General features: G+C 38.1%; 2 protein-coding genes across 3 annotated transcripts in view; one reads left to right on the forward strand and one right to left on the reverse strand.

The window, feature by feature from the left end:
- Positions 1–22,552, reverse strand: part of PDGFD (platelet derived growth factor D) — a 248,819-nt gene that overhangs the window by 126,186 nt on the left and 100,081 nt on the right. The window lies entirely within an intron of this gene.
- Positions 596–3,211, forward strand: DDI1 (DNA damage inducible 1 homolog 1). Its single transcript, NM_001194140.2, is given in 1 exon segment — positions 596–3,211. A coding segment is annotated over 1 exon segment (1,191 nt). The 5' UTR covers positions 596–836; the 3' UTR covers positions 2,028–3,211.

Genomic DNA, 22,552 nt, shown 5'->3' on the forward strand with positions numbered 1-22,552 from the left:
CCAAGAAACAAATCCTTACTGTTTGGGGAAAAAACAAAAGTACAAAGAATACAACTCTAATATGAACAAAACGAATGATAATATGCTGTTTAGAAAGTATTGAAAAACCAGGCACATTGGCTCACACCTTGGGAGGCCGAAGTGTGGTGGATTGCTTGAGCCCAGGAGTCGGAGGCTAGCCCGGGCAACATAGTGAGACCCCGTCTCTATTAAAAAACAAACGAACAAAAAAACACAGCCCTGGCAACATAGTGAGACCCCGTCTCTATTAAAAAAAAAAATACAACAATTAGCTGGGCATGGTAGATTGTGCCTGTAGTTCCAGCTTTTCAGGAGGCTGAGAAAGGAGGACTGCTTGAGCCCACGAGGTCGAGGCTACAGTGAGCTGTGATCATGCCACAGCACGCCAGCCTGGGTGACAGGATAAGATCCTGTCTCAAAAAAAAAAAAAAAAAAAAAAAAAAAATGTGTTGAGGTCATTTCTTTCATATCATGTGTTAAATAGGCTTCGAAGGGCTGGCCTTGAAACCTGACAGCTTTGAGCCATTGTGTTTCCATGGGAGTAGGCATTCTAGGTTCCAAACCGCGCACTTACAAATGGACTTTGGAACACAACGTGCTACCTCAAGGCTCCACCTGGCCACACGGCAGGCACTGAGGCTGGGAGGCAGCCCCCAGACAGATGAGTGTCCGCTCCTCTCTGAGAGGTGAATGAGCCCGAGGGGTCCTGACCTACGGAGTTGTGAGGAGCAGCGGCGCCAACGACGCAGGCCCGCCCCAGCCCGCCAGCGAGCCGCCCATGCCCTCTGCCCGCCTGGCCCGCCTGGGCCCTCGCCATGCTGATCACCGTGTACTGCGTGCGGAGGGACCTCTCCGAGGCCACCTTCTCCCTCCAGGTCAGCCCCGACTTTGAGCTCCGAAACTTCAAGGTCCTCTGCGAGGCGGAGTCCAGAGTCCCCGCCGAAGAGATCCAGATCATCCACATGGAGCGACTCCTCATCGAGGACCACTGTTCCCTGGGCTCCTACGGCCTCAAAGATGGCGATGTCGTGGTTTTACTGCAGAAGGACAATGTGGGACCCCGGGCTCCAGGGCGTGCCCCGAACCAGCCTCGTATAGACTTCAGCGGCATTGCGGTGCCCGGGACGTCCAGCTCCCGCCCGCAGCACCCAGGGCAGCAGCAGCAGCGCACACCCGCCGCCCAGCGGTCACACGGCCTGGCCTCCGGAGAGACGGTGGGCGTCCCGCAAGGTCTGGGCAGCCCCGGCCTGATCCGCAGCATGCTGCTCTCCAACCCGCACGATCTGTCGCTGCTCAAGGAACGCAACCCCCCCTTGGCGGAAGCCCTGCTCAGCGGAAGCCTTGAGACCTTTTCTCAGGTGCTGATGGCGCAGCAAAGGGAAAAGGCCTTGAGAGAGCAAGAGAGGCTTCATCTCTACACGGCCGACCCCCTGGACCGGGAAGCTCAGGCCAAAATAGAAGAGGAAATCAGGCAGCAGAACATTGAAGAAAACATGAATATAGCGATAGAAGAGGCCCCCGAGAGTTTCGGACAAGTGACGATGCTCTATATTAACTGCAAAGTGAATGGGCATCCTTTGAAGGCTTTTGTTGATTCTGGCGCCCAGATGACCATTATGAGCCAGGCTTGTGCCGAGCGATGTAACATCATGAGGCTGGTGGACCGACGGTGGGCTGGGGTTGCTAAAGGAGTGGGCACACAGAGAATTATTGGCCGTGTTCATCTAGCTCAGATTCAAATTGAAGGTGATTTCTTACAGTGCTCTTTCTCCATACTTGAGGATCAACCCATGGATATGCTTCTAGGCCTAGATATGCTCCGGAGACATCAATGTTCCATCGATTTGAAGAAAAATGTGCTGGTCATCGGCACCACTGGCACGCAGACTTACTTTCTTCCTGAGGGAGAGTTGCCCTTATGCTCTAGGATGGTAAATGGGAAAGATGAGCCTTCGGACAAGGAAATTACACATTCGGTCATGGATTCAGGACGAAAAGAGCATTAAAGCACGTTATAAATATGTCACCACCTTGAGGGAGGCTCAGGTCCCCGGAAATTATACAGTAAGAGCTCACTGGCAATGTAATCATTAAAAATCATCAGTAACAACTAAACCTGGCCTTGGGACTACGTTCTCAGATGGGTAACTACATCAATCCTGATTCCTTGGTCTTGGTCCCTCTTCCATTTCCCTTGTCCAGAGATCACTGAAAGACATCCTGGGAAGGCTCTGGAGGCTCCAGCTGATTTCCAGATAATCCATGAAAAAGAAAACCAGCTTCTTCCTTTAGAGACACTATCCTATCAGATTACAGGTGGCTTATTCAAATTATTGCTATTTTGTAGAATTCCCTGGAAAAATGCTATGGCTGCAGACCTTACAAGGCATCCACATAAAACTATTTCACATCGGCACTAACAATTCTTTATATTGAAATATGCCCATTTTCACAGGTTTTGTTTTCTTTCGGAAAGGCATTAGAAATGGTGGGTCAATTACACTGTGATGTTAACTAATACTTACACATGTCTGTTTGGGGCAGCATAAGGACCAATTTCCTCATATTTACACCTTCCCTTCTCTTGGATCCCCTGCAGTCACTCTGCAATCCACAGCTAAAGACTATTTTTGCCACATTTGAGAAAGTGGATTTATCTCCAAGGATGCTACATTAATTTTCTATTTCCCCTGCATTCAAAGAAACTCTCACTGTAAAACAAAGGCAATAAATTAGATTTTTTTTAAAAAAAAAAGAAATTATGGTACTTCTTGGGAGTCAAGTTGTACAGTAGTGGGAGTGAGAGGTAGGCACAGGCAGTGGTCCAGGTTCTCTAATACTCATTGCAACTAGATCATCTCTCTCTCGCTTTTTTAAAGTAAAAATCTGCTTTATACATTAAGCTGCTGCTACATCAATATTGTTTGAACAAATGTGTTCACTGTTCAAATAACATTTGAAAACTTTTGAATGAGAAGATCTCTAAGGCCTCATTCAGAATTATCCATTCCGACAATGCTAGTCTTTATTACAACTGACAGTGGAAAATGGAAGTCCCTAGACTTAATTACAACCCATGGCTAAAGTACGTGAGAGAAAAGTTGCAGCTTCCTGAGGCCATCAGATGCAGGGGAAATGTTTCAGGACAGTAATTTATCAAGACTGGTATTACAACAGTGGATTCAAAATCAACAAGTGTATGCGCTGATTACACTTAATTACTTAGACAAATTAGTTCACCTACTTTACAACTGAGATTCCTCACCTATGAATTTGTTTTTTTTTCCTGAGTGGGGGTCACTTTTCAAGCACTAAAACTTCATTATGATCTAGGATATCCTTTAAGTTATTCTATTTTCCCAACAAGATGTAAAGCCACACAAAACATTCCCAAAGGATACAGAAAAAAATAACTCTCCCTTATAATCCCCATATACTTTTTTGTTTGTTTGTTTTGCTTCTTGGTAATACTAATCACCCTTTCTAAAGAGAATCACCTCTTCCCTTCCAGCCAATATCAATTCACCTCCCATTTTTCTTCTCTATAGGTGTTCCCATGCTTCCATTTCCCAATCTGGTCAACATTTGCACAAAGTTTTACACCCAGTAGAACTACTAAAAATGATCAAACGGACAGATTTCTTTCTTACTTTTGTTTGTAATTAAGCACTCAAGACAAGTGTAATTAACAAAGACATTCAGAGTAAAGTCAGGGATAAGCAAAATGCTTATGAATAAATGTAAATTGACCTGATAAATTCATGGATTCTCTCACAGACAAAAATATGCAAAATCCTCAGCATCTTCTTCTGAACTCAATTTTAAGGTTCCTTTATGCAAAAAAGTCTTATTTGCATATATCACATGGGACTCCTCAGGGTGTCTGACCCATTAAAGTTAGCCACAGAATCTTTAAGATAAAAGACAGTTTGCATGATACCAAATCTGACCATACCCATCCTACCTTCTTAGAAGAACACCCCTTCTGAGGTAGCTATAATGTTTTGAGAAAATCTCAGGTATAAGTATTTGCTTCTGATTTTGAGCTGAAATCTATTGTCCCATAACTTCCAATAAGTCGGTCTTCATTCTTCCTTCTGCCAAGACCACATTTAATCTTTCTGGCATGAGATAAGCTTTTTAATATATGAAATGAATATCAGCCCACATATTCATTTTTAGGCTTCAGTAGGTTTTCACCAGATTCTTTAACTGTTCCTCATAGGACACATTTGGATTCTCCTAAAAATTTCATGTTTCTTTGGCCATATTCCAAATCCTAAAAATATGATTTGAGTGAATGAATGAATGAATTAGGAACATCTATACTGAATTGAAAAGCAATGACCTCAAAGAAAAATCATTAAACAAAATGAATTAATTAAGCAATGCCCTTATTGATTAACTTTTAAAAATCATTGTCTTACAAATAGAAAAGTGTTTGAAAAATTAGTTTCATTAAAGTCTTGATGTAATTCTGTGTATACTTAAAAAGGTCCTAATCAATTAAATTTTAAATGGATTAGTTTTAGTAAAAGGCTACTTTGCTTGCTTGTCTTCTACGTAAATCAGGCACCATGCGAGGTACTTTGCATATTAGTGCCCTTAATCCTCAGGATAAACTTAAAAATAATCATAATTTCTTTTTTTTTTTTGAGACAGAGTCTCGCTCTGTCACCCAGGTTGGAGTGCAGTGACCCAGGGTCTCTGCTCACTGCAAGCTCCGCCTCCCGGGTTCACACCATTGTCCTGCCTCAGCCTCCAGAGTAGCTGGAACTACAGGTGCCTGCCACAACGCTCAGCTAATTTTTTTGTATTTTTAGTAGAGACAGGGTTTCACCATGTTAGCCAGGATGGTCTCGATCTCCTGATCTCGTGATCCGCCCGCCTCGGCCTCCCAAAGTGCTGGGATTACAGGTGTGAGCCACCACATCAGGCCAAAAATAATTATTTTTAAGCCCATTTTGCAGATGGAAAATTTGAGGCTCAGAATTATTAGAAACATTCAAATATTCAAAGCTCAGTGATTTTAAAATTTTTTTGACAACAAACTACATTACATTGTGACCCAACTTTACACACTACACACACAAACACATATATGTATACGTGTTTATCTATATATCTGTATATCTCTATATCTCTATATAACTGAAACAAAAAGGATTCTTGAAATAATAGGATACGTTTTATCATTTCCTAGTCTTACTTCTTTTTAAAATTATATTTTATGTATCCCACCAAGATATGCTGACAATTTATAAAACATGGACTGACTCACCAGATTGTCCTATTCAAAGCTTTTTGATTTCGAATGCCAAGTTCCTTTGTAACTTCTTTATCTGACATAGTTTAATGCTAGGTCAAAAGCTGCAAAATTCTTATAAAATTTTATTTTGTGGAAACTACCAAAATTATGCCAGTAGAAATGACAACAGAGTAGGCAGGACTCAGAATATACACAACAATTATTTATTGAATACACATAAAATAAGCTCCCAGACAGATTTTTATACATAAGGAAATGAGTAGGTTATAGTTTCAGGCCTCAAGGTGATTATTGCCTTGTAGGGGTAGAAGACAGACTTGCAACCAACTAAGAATAAAAAGAATGGACATGAAATTAATAATATGTTGGTATAAAAGAATAAATTTTGTAATGGGGGTTATTTTTAAAATAAGAAGCAAGCCAGTAAATGCACTTTTAATGTGTCTAAAATGTTCATCACTGATGCTGCAACAAAAATCCTCCTCTTAAATTTCAGGTTACTAATACACAACTGATAAATATCTACTTTTGGAAATTTACTACCTGGAAATGGATGAACAAATCTTCATTTTCTGTTTTATTTTCCCTATTAAAAATGAGGATAAAGTAGACCACATGATGAAATAGACCTTTCCTGTCTCAAGCCATTTAAAAAATCCTTGGCTTCATCTAATACTCACTTAAATAACCATCTTACCTAAAAGAAAATCACTAGTGTGATAGCCACGTATTTCAAGATTGCCAGCAACAGATTCTGCTGCAGTTAAACCAGAAGATGGATGTTGTTTTAGATAAGCAGAACATATAATCTTAACCTCTTTCTTAAAATATTGAGTCATAAAAATTTTCTTGTTTCTAGGGGGAAATCTGTTCTGCAAAAAGAAAAGGATAAATGGATGTTTGCATGTATAAATTCATCTTCACTGCAGGTATTAACTGTTGTAATTTTAGTTAAGAGAACACTGTGCTTCTTTCAGAATGCCAGTTATAAAAGGGCCATTTTCTGACATCCAACATTCCATAAATAAGCACTTAAGTGATGAGAGTGATCTGGGATTCTCACTAGGAAGTTGTATGCAATTATATTAATCAGTGCCAACATTCCTAGTTATTCTTTAGGTTTGCAAAAGCCTGGAAAACAAAGAAGAGGAGCAAACGGAAAGATGGGTAGAGAAAGAAGGAAAACAAACAAAACCAAACAATGCAAGTCTGAGTTGATTTTAACTGATTCTGTCTTAGTTAGAAGTGTACTGATTTATATGGTGGGAACTGGGCTATGATTATAGACTAGCTACCATTCCACAATACTTTTTTATCATTGGCAAGTTATCTAAAAATGAAAATATTTTCAAGGTAAAGCCACAGTCAAACTTGCTTTTGAACCCCAGCTTCTTTCCACACCTAGGTCCATCTGTTAGAATCTTTGAATTTCTAAGGATCTGTTATCAGAAAAAAATGGAGCTTGCAGTCTTGCTGTGTCTTCTGTGCCTTCCTCAGAGGGCCCAGTTAACAGGCTGTTGAGATAGGTGTACCTGGAGTGGCTTTGTCTCTTATTACAGCAATGAATGTTTTCTGATTGCTTTTTCTTATTGAGACTTTTATAAATCCAGTTTTTCTATATTTCAAATAAGTAAGGCTCATTTTTAGAGCATCACTATACAAATTACCAGATAATTTCCTCTTATGTTAAAGTCCCTAGGAGGCAATGTGGGCTATGCTTCACGTAGGGGTATTTTTTATGGGTATATTTTTCTACCGTTAATCGATGTATTGATGCCTTGTCCAAATAAAGCAGACAATGAACAAATAAGCATATTCCAGGTAAGTAACTACTTAAATCCATTAAATTCTTACCCTATATCATCAATCACCATTTTGAAACCTTACTTTATCAGGGCTTTAGTATAAGGATCCCTTAAGATGCAGAGGAAAATTAATTTAAAATTACATTAATTCACATATTCTGCCTTTCAAACTCCTGTCATGTCTAAGGATTCAATTAGTCTATCAGTCAAAAGGTATTAGTGTTTTGCATTCTTACATGTCACTAAAAATTTAATGTATTTTTCCAAAAGTCTTGTCATTGGCCAATATCATGCAGAGAGATGAAGAAATTTAAATTACACCATTAACCTTTAAAGAACTTAAAAGTTCAGTTAGAGGAACTAGAAAAAATGCAGAGTAAAATCTTTAAAAATAATGTTTAACTTAGTACTGAATCACAAAATATAGAATGCGGAGTAGAGGGAAATGGTTCCTGCTCTCCATCTGAGACACTAACTACAACAAGGCAGGATCTATTCACCAGAATCTTATTGACCACCTGCTGTATGTCAAGACCATTTTAGGTGATGGATTTCTTCACACAGCCACCAACTTCTGTTGCTAAACTGGTGTTGAGAGCTGCAGCTCCCAGGCATATCTGAGGATCTATCACCGCCTCGAAGATAAGTCTTCCAGAGTCCCTTTCTGATGACTCAGCTTCTCAACCTAGAGTAAGCATATGGCCGATTCTTAGGCTAAACTTCAAGGTGAAGCTTGTGGTCTGTTTCTGCCTTGGCCCACAGTGGCACTGCATTCAACTCGCTACTATTAGGGGCTTAATACTTGCTACAATCCTTCCTACAATTTGACAATTGTATTAGTTCACATTGTGTGGCTATAAAGGAATACCTGTGGCTGGGTAATTTTTAAAGTAAAGAAATTTATTTGGCTCATAGTTCTGCATACTGTACAAGAAGCATGACACCAGCATCTGCTTCTGGTGAGGGCCTCGGGAAGCTTTCACTCAAGGTGAAAGACAAAGAGGGAGCAGGCATGTCATATGGTGAGAGAGGGAGCAAGAGAGCCATGGGGGAGGTCACCGATTCTTTTTAACAAGCAGATCTTGCATAGGGGACTCAGTACCGCGGGGAGCACACCGAGCCATTCACAAGGCATCTGCCCCCACGAGCCAGACACCTCCCACTAGGCCCCATCTCCAACACTGTGAATCACATTTCAACATGAGATTTGTAGAGGAAAAATATCTAAACCATATCAGCAATTGTAAACAAATACTTCTCTCATAAAGTTAATGAAAAGGATTTGGGGCTTACACAATAGGGGAACAATCAGCAAAACAGTCACAAGGAATTGACTACCAACAGTGAGTCAATTGGATGAAGCATTTGTCACATACTTTAATTCCAGGGAATAATAGAACAGGAATTCTCAAAGACAATGAGATACCAACCAGACAGCAGTTACAGAAATGCTTGGGCATTTATAAAACTGAGAATGGAACCTAAATTACTGCCAAAAATCCAGTAAGTGCTAAGATTTTCTGAAGTAGTCATAATCTTATTAATAATTGTATCTTTAGTCTAATGATCATAAGTTTAGTGCTAGCATCTTTAGTGCTAGTAACATAAAGCAATATGGTTGCCTTAGTGCTTTATGTGAAGGACAGTATCTGCTTAATAAATATAGACAACATAAATGAATAAATGGACAAAGTCTCACATGTTATTAATAAGCCGATGTAGAAAAAAAGTGGCATTTTGTAACCTTGACTTAGCTATATAAAAAAAGGTAAAAGTAAATCATAGACAGTAAGAATATTTTAAATATTTAAAATATTTTTAAAAAATTCAAAATATTTAAAAATATTTAGAACAGTATTTTAAATAATTAGAATAAATATGCTATGGGTTGACAATTTAATCAATATTTGCATATATAAATGTAAATGTAAGGTATCTACAAATAAACCATTAAAGTGCTTTTAATCTGGCAAAGTTGCCAGTGGTTCCACTCTAAGGGCGATCAATATACCTAGTGTCTGCAGTGCCATCTCATCCCAGTTTGCCTGGGACTGTCCTGGTTTTAAAACTCATATTCTTGGTTGGGTGTAGTGGCTCACCCCTGTAATCCCAGCACTTTGGGAGGCGAAGGCGGGCGGATCACGAGGTCAAGAGATAGAGACCATCCTGGCTAACATGGTCTCTACTAAAACTCCATCTCTACTAAAAATACAAAAAAATTAGCCGGGCGTGGTGGCGGGTGCCTGTAGTCCCAGCTACTCGGGAGACTGAGGCAGGAGAATGACGGGAACCAGGGGGGCGGAGCTTGCAGTGAGCGGAGATCGCTCCGCTGCACTCCAGCCTGGGCGTCAGAGGGAGACTGTCTAAAAACAAACAAACAAACATACAAGCAAACAAAAAACTGATATGCTTGTATCCCAGTATCCTTACATTCCTGGGGCAAACCAGAATGGCTGGTCACCATACTAGTGTTAGAAGCGGATTTTTAATTTTGTGCTCATGAGCATGCTGTGCACTTCTCAACAAGCTGAAAATAGGCCTGAATGATCAATGATCAGTATATGTCTAAATGTTGAAAGTAGAATGTCCTATTCTCTTTATATAAGAGATATTACCTTATTTAAACACATTTATAAAATATTTCTGGACTGTAAAGTTAAATATCTTAAAAATGATAAGAAACTCACATTAAAAATACTAAAATGATTTAATAAAATAATCCTATAAATTTTTCCAAGAAGATGCATACTACAGCTGAAATTGATCAAACTGCTTTAATTTTCAAGTCTCCTTAGAAGTGGTACATGTTTATGCAACAAAAAAAGTGAGTACAAACTGACATCAGAAAATGAGAGCATGGGATACTCAAAATAAATATTTAAGTTATCTATGAACTTGGGTTACCCTGGAAAAGCATAGATGAAACAACATTTTATCATTTTTATACTAACAGGTAAGGATAGTGATAGAGTGAATTTAAGTCTGAAAGTAAATCCTAGGTTTTGAGTTTTTTAAGAGAATATTTGGACAAAGGAATAGAAACTTCAGAAGAAGCACAAATACATAATGATGTTACTTTCACATTTATTTCAAGTTTTGATGGAGCTATTGAAAGTCAAGATGCAATGAACAGAACGTAAGGCAGGACTGCACAAACGGTGAGGGAAAACATGAGCAGGGTTTTGATAAAGAGATGTGCTTATGAACAGGAGAGGAGGCCCAGAAAAAGGTTTGCTGAGTGTCTGGTTGAGGAGGGAAAGAAAGACGGAGGGCTAGTGATTCTATCATAGGAGCTGTAAGGAGTCCAGAAACTGGGGGGCAAGGAGAGGAAGATAATACCAGATTGTTATGTTGCCATGGAAGCAGAAGTCTGAGAAGGAACTAAAGAAAAACGGATCTGCCACTAACATCCAGTGTGAAAAATAATGTGAAGGGAAGTAAAACGGCAAAGTGAGACCTTTACAATTGCCTCTGGAAGGTAAACAAAACAGGGGTATATCTGACAGAATTAAAAGAAAGGAGCACGAAGAAGTTGATGACATCAATAGGACACCAGAAGCAGACACAAGCCATCTTCTGTTACCTGTTGAACCAACCAGATCTTCAATTCACTCTTTAATAACTTTACTTCTGGTGTATCTCATCAAGAGTTCAGAATTAAATGATATTAAGAAAAATTGTATATGTAAGAGCCAGTGCTACAGGCCTCATTCTATCAGAAATGACAGCATAAAGTTAAAGCAACAGATGGGTAGTTAGAATAAAACAGAAACAATGATATTCTCTGTTCACACATTGCTAACTGCCATCACTTGGACTCCAAAACAATAATTGACAGAAAACAATTTCATTGATATTCCATAGCCATATGAGTTTATGTCCCCATATGGCAAGGCTTCCACTGTCAAAGCCTCACTGCATAATGACTCCGAAGTATCTGTTTTGAAAATGTCTTCATTAATACAGGAAATGGTGCTTGCTCTTTTTCAGTAAGTATTCAATAACAAATCTGTTTAAGTTGTATAAAAAATACAAAAATCTTCCCACACTATCTATCTACTCTCAGTGATTCAGGTTAAATTATTATTATTTTTATTATACTTTAAGTTCTGAGATACATGTACAGAACGTGCAGGTTTGTTATACAGGTATACTCATGCCATGGTGGTTGGCAGCACCCATCAACCTGTCATCTACATTAGGTATTTATCCTAATGCTATCCCTATCCCTCCCCTAGCCCTCCACCCCGACAGGCCCCAGTGTATGATGTTCCCCTCCCTGTGTCTATGTGTTCTCATTGTTCAACTTCCACTTATGAGTGAGAACATGAGGTGTTTGGTTTTCTGTTCCTGTGATAGTTTGCTGAGAATGATAGTTTCCAGCTTCATCCATGTCCCTGTAAAGGACACGAGCTCATTCTTTTTTTTTTTTTTTTATGGCTGCAGAGTATTCCATGGTGTATATCTGCCACATTTTCTTTGTTCAGTCTATCATTGATGGACATTTGAGTTGGTTCCAAGTCTTTGCTATTGTGAACAGTGCTGCAATAAACATATGTGTGCATGTGTCTTTATAGTAGAATAATTTATAATTATTTGGGTATATACCCAGTAATGGGATTGCCAGGTCAAATGGTATTTCTGGTTCTAGATCCTTGAGGAATCGCCACACTGTCTTCCACAATGGTTGAACTAACTTACGTTCCCACCAACAGTGTAAAAGCATTCCTATTTCTCCACATCCTCTCCAGCATCTGTTGTTTCCTGACTTTTTAATGATTGCCATTCTAACTGGCATGAGATGGTAACTCATTGTGGTTTTGATTTGCATTTCTCTAATGACCAGTGATGATGAGCTTTTTTTCATGTTTCTTGGCTGCATAAATAGCTTCTTTTGAGAAGCATCTGTTCATATCCTTTGTCCACTTTTTGAGACGGAGTCTCACTCTGTCGCCCAGGCTGGAGTGCAGTGGCCAGATCTCAGCTCACTGCAAGCTCCGCCTCCCGGGTTCACGCCATTCTCCTGCCTCAGCCTCCTGAGTAGCTGGGACTACAGGTGCCCACCACCTCGCCCGGCTAGTTTTTTGTATTTTTTAGTAGAGATGGGGTTTCACCGTGTTAGCCAGGATGGTCTCGATCTCCCGACCTCTTGATCCGCCCGTCTCGGCCTCCCAAAGTGCTGGGATTATAGGCTTGAGCCACCGTGCCTGGCCCTTTGTCCACTTTTTGATGGGGTTGTTTGCAGGTTAAATTATTTAAAAAAAAAAAAAAATAAGGAAAAACTCCAAAGTAAGACTACTGAGAATATACTTTTAAATTCTTTCTACTTTTGAAAAAATTCTAAACATATTTTAGGTTGTGGCAATTGTGGAAGTTTCAAATTTCCACTACACTATAACTTTCCATGGTTTTATGAAGGTCTAAAGCCCTTGGCAGGCAACAAAATGGATGTGTTAACATCTTACATCAAGTGCTGAGAATAAGTTCACGATTCAGCATCCTTTAGTTGAGCCACCATGGAGGATGGGGGAAGGTGACTGGTCATATTAAATGCATTACATTCATTCATAGTTGGCCAAATGATTATAGTACATAGCTAATGCAAATTTGCTATATCTTTGATAGTGATTAAAACGCCACTGACTATTTCAGTCTCCCAAAATACAAACGAATAATCCAGCACACTTTTGAGAGAACTATAGAGATTTCTGAATGCCATATTTAACATCTCATCAATGACAACCTTTATTTCTCTCATAGAAGCATTTTTCTATATTATATTTGACTGCATTTTATTAACTTTTTTAAGCACAGGCATTCAAAACCTCTCAAATAGGAGACCATGTCTTCATCTTGAGGGTGACATCCTGACCCAGACAAATCCAGCCAGCTAAGTAGAAATGAAAATTCAATTCCAAATAGAAAATACTGAGAAATAATTTTTGCAACAATACTTAAATGATTATAGAAGCAACTAGATAGAGTGAAACATTCAAGCCCCAGTTCTAATTCTGCTATTCATTTATTTTTCTACTCTCTTCTTTCTTGAATGAACAAAGCTACTTCTTTTAACTTGTTAGTGTTCTGTCTCCTAGTTCACCTCAAACATTCTATATCTTCTTAGTCTCTCTCCATATGAATGAAAATGTCTTAACAGAAACAAACCTAATTGAAAGATTACCAAAACCCTATGGAGAGCTACAGCAGATGGCTTGTTTTATTTTACAAATATTCTAAGTCACCTCTTTTTCCTGACAGACTAACCTTTGCTAATGATACAGGCCATTCCCAAGGCTATCTGGTTTTTAAGTCACAAGTACAAATTGAGAGTATGCTGAGACGTACGTCCAATTTGTGGTATGCCATTCATTTGCTCATTCAAAAAATAGACACTGAAAGTTACACAATGCATCAGGCACTGCTTCCAGAGTTAGAAAAATAGTGGTACACAAGAATGACACACTAGTCATCTTCTTGAAGCTTATTTCCAATGAAAGTTTCAAACAACATTTAAAATAATATAATGCATATAATTCACATAGCACTTGCCAAGTAAGTCATTTATTCTAAGTATGTTATATATTTTAATTCGCTTTATAACAAAAAAACTGTAAGAATTAAACAACATCTCAACTGTAAAGATTAAGACACTGAGGAACGCAGAGGTTGTGTCTTGTCAAAGTCACAGAGCTAGTCAGGGGCTGCATCCAGAACTCACGGAACTGGAATCTATGTGTTAAATCACTCTATCATATTATCTCTCATTAACAGCAAATAAATAACTATATCATTTCAGGGAGAGATATCTTCTATGAAAAAGGATAAAGCACTGTTAGGGAACATGGGGCAATGGAAGGGGGAGATAGTAGTTTAGACAACAGGGTCAGGGAAGGTTTCTGTGAGGAACAGATATTTGAGGAAGAACCTGGATGATGAGAAAGGAGAACTTTTGAGAAAATCTGGGTAAAGCACATTTCAGAAAGAAAGAGCAAAGACCTAAAGCAGGAAGAAACTAAGAGTGTCCAAGGAAGAAAAACAAAGAGAATGGTTAGGGTGGCTGAAAGAGTAATCTAGAAGGGCTAGATTACATAAGACTTTGTAGTTCTAAATAAGGGGTTTGAATTTCATTCTAAGTGTTACGGTTTTTAGGGGTTTTTAAGCAAAGGAAAGACATTGGTTTATTTTTTTAAGCTTTTTTTTTTTTTCGGTTGTATTGTTAAAAATAGAAAGGCTAAGAACTAGGCTCCTGAGAGGCTCAATATCTTAGGCTCAGCAGAGGAACAGGAGCCTACGAAGAAGCCCAAGAAAGATAAACCAATGAGGTAAGAGGGAAATAAAGAAAATCATGCCTAGAAGGCCAAATTAATAAAATGTTTCATGAAGAACAGGGGGGGTCACCCTATCAAATCTGGCTAGGAGTTTAGGATGAGATCTGAGACTTGATGGATTTGGCAAGGAGGAGGTTGTTGGTAACTTCGAAAAGAGTGACTCTGTGAGGATGGTAAAGAAAGAAAACCTGGTTAGAAGGGGGTTGAGGAGCCAATTGGATTGGAGGAGGTGGGAGAGCAACTAACAACTCTCAGGAGATAATTCTTTGAGGGAAGCAGAGAAACATCATAACAATAGAGGTAGGGGCCATGAGAGAACATCTTTTACTATGAAGGTAGTTCGGTATGGTTATATGTTGACAGGACATACATGGGTAGTTCAGTATGGGTTATACGTTATATGTCCAGTGGGAGGGAGAGTTTGAAAAAGCAAGAGAGAACAAAGGGTAATTCATACAGCACAGCTCTTGTCTATGAGGGAGGAACTGGGCTCTCGGCAGGAGCAGGAAGAGTTCATTACTTGTAAAAGGAAGGAAGACAGCACACATGGGTGTAAATGCAGGTAGACTGCAGGATTGATGGTGTGAAGACTAGACTGTTCTGCTCTATTTTCTCAGTGAAATAAGAATAAACGAAGTGAAGGGAAGTAGGGAGTGATAGAGTGATTCAGAAGTAAGGAGAAGGTATGAAAAAAAGAGTAAATTGAGTAGGAAAAGGTAATTGAATCTCAGGCCAGTCCTGAGGGCCCAACTTGAGATTCTACTCTAAAACATTTACATGAAAGAGCTTTGCTGATAGAAGCAGCACCGGACCAGATAAGATAATTTTGGTTCTAACACCAATTTTGCCACTTCCTGGACATATGCCCTTGGGCAAGGCACCAAACCTTTCCGGACCTCAGTTTGCTCATCAAGTAACGTGATAACCTGTGGGTCTGCTCCACTCGGAAACACCCAGAAATGTGTGGGGCACTTTGGGATGTCCTGGCAAATATCAGCATTTAGTACTGCATGTCCAGGGGTACTCAATGTCCTTTAATGTGTGGAAGGGTTTTGCAAGACAAATAACTGTCCCTCCCCCATCTCCAGCAGCACATACTCCTGTTGAGAAACACAGGGGCAGAGGATCACTCCAAGAGTCCTCCCAACTCCAAGACTGATTGTAATCTTAATTGTTCATGTCAGGGAAGCTAGTTCTTACACTGATGGATAAACCATACATCCATTTAACTCAACACTATCAATCCTCACTCTTGCCTCCTAGATTGATAACAGGCTGCTAGCCAGGCAAAATGAACAGAAGTTGAGTTTGCCCTTGTTATTTCCTCAGGCCTTAAAGGTACTAATGAGCAGCAAAACAGTCTATAGATTATAGCCAAGAAAAGAAATGGGCAGCACAAGGTGATACAGGAAAAAAAAAAACAAAAATTGCCCTCCATTATGATGAAAACCATTGTCATTAACTATCATAGCAATTAAACATAAATGCTGTCAGTAGTAACACTCAACAGTAGCAAAGAAAGTTTTGTACCTAGGTTTCACCAGCATGGAATTAGGTAACATCTCAATATGGTATTTAAAATGGTATTTTATGGTATATAAAATGAGAAAAATTAATTTGAATTGTATTGATCATAAGGCCCCGAACTAAAAATTAGTTGACAAGAACAGGGCAATTATTAAAGGCAATATATCAAATTCCACTCAAATGATCAGTGGGGTACTGTAGGCACTGCTGCTAGTGACCTTTTTAGTTGACACCTTCATTAATGATGTGTAAGATGAAGCATGTAAACAGATATTCCAGAATGATTCCACTACGGGAGTCATACCAAGTGCAAGCTTCCAGCATCGCAGGATTTACTTAAATATAAATGAATACAGAGGTCCCTGGGAAGATTTAAAATTTAAGGTAGGTGATTGTATAGTGAGATAATACAGATGGGTAAAATCCTAGGTGAAAATCTCTAATAATAGCATGGTGATTCCTGAAAGAAAAAAAAAAAAATCAGTGATTACACAGATCTCAAATAGTTTTTGCATTGACATTTATTGAATAAAACGCTGGCCAGATATTATAAACACTACTGTTTCATACATAAAATGTAAATGAATACAGAATTCGTTTACATTTTATACAATTAACCAATGGGCATATTTTGACTTAAAAAATAAAAAAAAAATTATGGTACAATTTTTTAAATTAAGTTTAAATTCATATAACAGAAAATTAACCATTTAAAAGTGAACAATTCAGTGGCAGTTAACACATTCATAATGTTTTGCAAGCACTATTTCCATCTAGTTCCAAAACATTTTCATCACTCCAAAGGGAAACCCTATACACCTTACGCAATTGCTCCACATTCCCCATTCTTCCTTGCCCCTGGCAACCATCAATCTGTGTTTTGTCTCCATAGATTTAGGAACTCTGGGTATTTTATTTAAGTCGAACCATGCCACACAAGACCTTCTGTGTTTGGCTTCTTTCAATTAACATAATGTTTTCCAGACTTATTCATATTGTAGCACGTATCAGTACTTTACTCCTTTTGATGGCTGAAGTTCAACATACGTTTGAACTGCAATGTTAACTTTAAAGTATGACATGGACAGTCATGCAAGTTCTGAGTGAAAACAATATGTAAAACCCAGTAGAAATCCAGCAAAACCTCAACTATCTTGATCAATAAAACTCTTTAAAAAACAAGAGCAGAAAAAAAGCTTATTTTATTAATTTTACTACTGGGAAGCCTTTATGAAATGAAAGATGTTACTGTTAGCCTTTACTTTTAAGTGACATTTAGATATTCACTAATGAGATTCAGTATTTATTAATTATTGATGAGCTGGAAGGTGTGGGGTTCCCTGGCATGCTAGCTACCAGGGAAGGTGCTCAGTAAGTGTTTAATGAATTGCAATAAGAATAAAGAAGACTGTAGGGGTATTTTCTGGCGTATGTTTGCTTCTGTCCAATTGGGGCTAATGCTGTATGGTTAACATGAGCTGAGGTAGTTGTTTCTGTTCTAGTGTTAATTTCATTGATTCTCAGAGTTATCACCAACCTGTTTCTAAACTGATGCCCTCATCCACCCCAGGGCTTGTGGAACTGGTTGCTTTTGTATAAAATTTCCTGAGTAGGCTGTAGAAAAAAGTCAGGGGAGATTTTCCTTCTTCCTTTCAAAAATTTGTATCTCCAATGTAACTTCTTTCCCTCTCTGATGGTTCATTATCAGAAAGACTCTGTAGGATTTTTATTCTGTCTAGTACAGAATTTCTACATTTTTATTCTGTCAGAGACACAGTAAAGTAGTTTTTTAAGTAGAATATTGGTGGTAACAGCGACTTTTCATCCTATAACTTTAAGCCAAAGTTTTCCAATTATTTAGTTTATATGCTCATGATTTAATTGAACAAATACTTTCTTACTATGGAACTTGGAATGGTGAACTGCTCTGAAAAACCTCAGTCTATTGAACTGAAGTGGGTGAGTGATCTAACTTGATTTCCTAATGATACCTTTGGGGGGGGGGAAGGTCCTTTTTATATCGCAAGAGGTTTTAGAAAGAATATTAAGAAACTGAGTGCCTTTTTACAATGTATAAATTTTTCTCCAAGGAGACATTATTTTGTTCTTTCTTGTGTTTTAGATAGTTGGGCAAAGGCACTATGCAAAATAACTGAAATTTAACCCTTGGCTTGTGTGTATCTTTTCATAAATGTGTATTTTTAAAACTGCAGTTATATTACTTACTCAATTCAAGGGAGATGGCAATTAATTCCTGCAGAAATTAACAGTTTCACAAACAGCTTCTAGAATATATTTAGCTTCTTACTAAAATACTTCAGATTGGGTTACTGTTTCTATGAAAATGTGTTAATTAGCTATAATAACTATAAATTGCAGATAAACTATTTATATGCTTTAATATAATTGCAGTCGTATATAAAACCAAACTGCATTCACATACAAATAAATTGGGAGGGGGCAAATCAACTATTTGGAACATGGTTTGTTACAGAGGGTTCAGAACAAGAAGCACATATATTCAACTGAACAGGATATTACAAACACTTACATAATGCAGAGAAATCAAACCAGATACAGTGCTGAGACACAAAATAACACATGCTCTCTGTAAAAGTTGATGAATCTATAAAATTGAATGGAACAATGCCCCAAACTACTGAGTCTTCCAAATTTCAGGCCAGTCTTGGTTATAATGGTACTTTGCCACAAAAAAAGAGATGAGAGATTTATAGCGTAGCAAGAGGCAGAGCAGAGACATTTATGAAGGTAGAAGATTCATGACTTACAGAAAGAGCAAAAGAGGCCAGCAAAGAGGCATGCCATTTTTCCCCAAGACAAACTTGCTGGAAGCCCACAGCGTCCACCATTCCAGCACAACACCATGAGACACACAAATTAGTCTCCAGAGACTTTCATACCAAATACTGCAGCAACAAACACTGGCATAACTGGAATACATGTTTATTTCATAACTGGATTTTGACTACTGGGAAATGATTTCTGTAAAGGAATCGAAAAGGTCCATGTTGCTGGGAAATAAAGCTTTGGTAAAATGACAACTGCATATTTGCACAATATCCTTCATAGTGTGGTTGCTCAACGTTCTCATCCAGACACACCCTGCTGACCTTTATCAGTGATCATATATTAACTTCTTAATTCTGATCTACGTTGCTCAAAGAGTGATGAAATAGTCTATTTTCCCCCTTAAATATATCATAATTTAAAAGAAATAAGGCAACCTCAATAAGAAAATAGGCAAAATACTGGAACAAGCAACATAAACACGTATGTGGGAAATGGGTAAGAAACGTGAAATAATGTTCAATCATATTAGAAATAAAAGTCATCATATGGGCGATGAGATACCATTTTTAGCATCACATCGGCAAAGTCTTTGGAAAGTGCAATTCAAGTAGAAAGGGAGAAAACAAATGAAGATGGTGGGAAATAGATGGGAGAGGAGAAAGTAATGACAACAAATGTAGAAAATGCTTTCAAATTGTTTTGCTTCAAAGGAAGAGAAATAAAGCATGAGCAGAAGGGGAATAGAAGGGTAAAGGGAAAACATTGGCTAGTTTTCAGATGAGAGATACTTAAGCAAGTTGAAATGCCAAAAAGAAGCCACTTGTAAAGGGAAACAGGCTAGAGATGGGGGAGATGGTAATGGTGCCGAGGTAATCAGCCTTGGAGAGGAGGAGATACAAACCAAGCACAGGTGGAGGGAATCAGCCTCAGGCGGAGCAAGTACCTTAACCTTTCCAAGCCTAATGTCTTCCCTTTAAGAAAAACAATGCTGTTCACTTAGAACACATTATTCAAGTAGCATCTGGCATATAATAGTTTATTTATTTTAATGTTAATGTTTTAAAACAAAATGTTCTTGGTTCCTACCAATGACTTTTACATAAATGTCATGTATGTTCAAAAGCAAATTCCCTGGCAGGGACAAGGTTGTGCTGCTCCATTGTACTACAAAACACCAGTTCATGTCAAATAAAGTATTTATAAGGAATTAAGAGTTCGGCAAACAGCAAGTATTTATTGGAAAGAGCACAGATGTGTTCCTTATTTGGAGTCACACGGATGTGAGTTTGAATTCTGGTCCTGTCAGTTTCTCAGTCTTTTTCATTGTTGTATGTTTGATACTTAGAATAGTGGCTGGCTTAATAAATATTTGTTGAAAGAGTAAATGATTAAAACGTTCTTAATTTCTTGGTAACTTTGGCTCCAGGATCTGAAAATAAAACTAATAGTAATTCTAACTCAGGTGCATTACAGGAATAGAAAGAATATATTGAAGCAGTAAATCAGTGTCTGGCACTTAGTTGGATCAATAAGATAATTATTATTCTTTAGTAGTCATAGTAAAAAAAAATTATTTGAAGATTAAGAAAAAATTTAAATAAATCACAACTCTATTATTTTAAAAACCTAAAACACACTATTAAGGTGACCCGTTTAAAATATTTTTTACTTGGAGATGCCTTCCCAGAATTTGTGCTAAAGTGACATAATAGATATTGATGTGTTATTTCCCCAGTTTGAGTGCTTTGAAGGTGCCAACTATAGTGATCCAATGTGCTACAGAAATTACTACTGAAGTACAAGCATAATGGAACTGTTGCCATAGAAATGGTATTTTGCTACCCTGTTCTCATTTAGATGTGCTTCCTTCATATAAGAGGAAAAACAAAAAACAAGAACAGAAATAAAACACTGAGGGTACTTTCTATTTCTGACTTAAGTATTTTTTTCCTTTTAAAACAACAGGCCTAATAAAACACAAAAAACCAATAATCAGAGCCAGAATATTCACCCCCACCTCAAAGTTAAAAGATTCTAATATGATATAAAATTGCTAAAAATCCTCTTACCCAAAAACCTATAGCTGTTTTAAGTTATATAAAATTCATCAAACAGTAAAGTTTTTTAAAAATGTAGAAATGGAAAAGAGGGACAGAATCATTCCTATGTATGTTAGATTATCTATAAACACAAATACATCATACATTCAAGTTGTGTCTTTTTTTATATTCTTTACACTGAACAATGATAGAATACCTAATATGGAGCAATGGTCTTTATTTTCACAGCTAATTTTTGTCTAGCCATTTGTAGTGGATTGAATAGTGTCCCTTCCAAAACAAAAATATGGTCAAGTCTTAACCCCTGATAACTGTGGACGGGACCCTATTTGGAAATGAGGTTTCTGCAAATGTAATTAAATTTTAAATCTTAGGATGAGATAATTCTGGATTTAGGGTGGGCCCTAAATCCGGGCACTGGTGCTATTATAAGAGAAAGGAGACAGCAATTTGGGACACAGAGACACAAAGGAGAAGGCCACATGAGGATGGAAGCAGAGATTAGAGCAATGGAGCTACAAGTCAAGGAACACCAAAGATTCCTGGGATTTAGAAGGTGGGAGAGAGGCAAGGAACAGATTTTGCCTCACAGCCTCCAAATCAACACAAACCTATCAACAGTTGCTTCTAAGATAGCTTGTTATCAAAAATTATATTTTAAAACTATTATTTTCATATTTATATTTTAATAAAACATTTAAAACAATTATTTGATACAAAAATAAACGGCATTTTTAAAATATACTAGCAGTGAACCCTTGGAAATTAAATGTAAACATTTCCAATATCATAAAAAGCTGGCTAGGCGTGGTGGCTCACACCTGTAATCCCAGCACTTTGGGAGGCTGAGGAGGGCATATCAAGAGGTTAGGAGCTCGAGACCATCCTGGCCAACATGGTGAAATCCCCTGTCTACTAAAATACAAAAAATCAGCCAGGCATGGTGGTACGTGCCTGTATTCCCAGCTAATTGGGATACTGAGGCAGGGGAATCACATGAACCTAGGAGGCGGAGATTGAATGAGCTGAGATCCAGCCTCTGCATGCCAGTCTGGCGACAGACTGATACTTCATCCCCCCACCCCCTGAAAAAAAAACCCACAAAGTTCTTAAGAATGAATTTGACAAAATATGTGGAAGACCTGTAAGTAGAAAACTACACAACATTGTTAAGAAAAATTAAAGAACATTAAATTGAAAAACCCAATATTGCTATAATGTCAATCTCCCGTAATTTGGTGTATAGAATTAAAATTATCTCAATGAAAATTAAAATAATCTCAATGAAAACCCAGTAGGACTTTTTGGTTTTGAAAAAATCCACAGTCTGATATCATAATTTATACATAAAACAAAGGGCCAGACCATTAGTCTAAGCAAATTAACACAGGAACAGAAAAACAAATACCACATGCACTCACTTAAAAGTGGGAGCTAAACACTGGCTACTCATGGACATAAAGAAGCCAAAGGCAGAAAATAGGAACCACTAGAGAGAAGAGAGGGAGGAGAGAAAGGGTTGAAAAACTGACCACTGGGCACTGGGCTCAGTACTTGGGCAATGGGATCATTCACAACCTGAACCTCAGCATCATGCAGTATACCCAGATAATAAACCTACACATGTACCCCCTGAATCTAAAACAAAAGTTGAAATTTTTAAAAAGTCCAGAAATAGCTAAAACGATTTAGAAAAAGTAAAACAAAATGGAAGTCTCATAATACCTGATT

Source organism: Macaca mulatta, chromosome 14, assembly GCF_049350105.2.
Source record: "Macaca mulatta isolate MMU2019108-1 chromosome 14, T2T-MMU8v2.0, whole genome shotgun sequence".
In the NCBI taxonomy this organism is placed as follows: Eukaryota; Metazoa; Chordata; class Mammalia; order Primates; family Cercopithecidae; genus Macaca; species Macaca mulatta.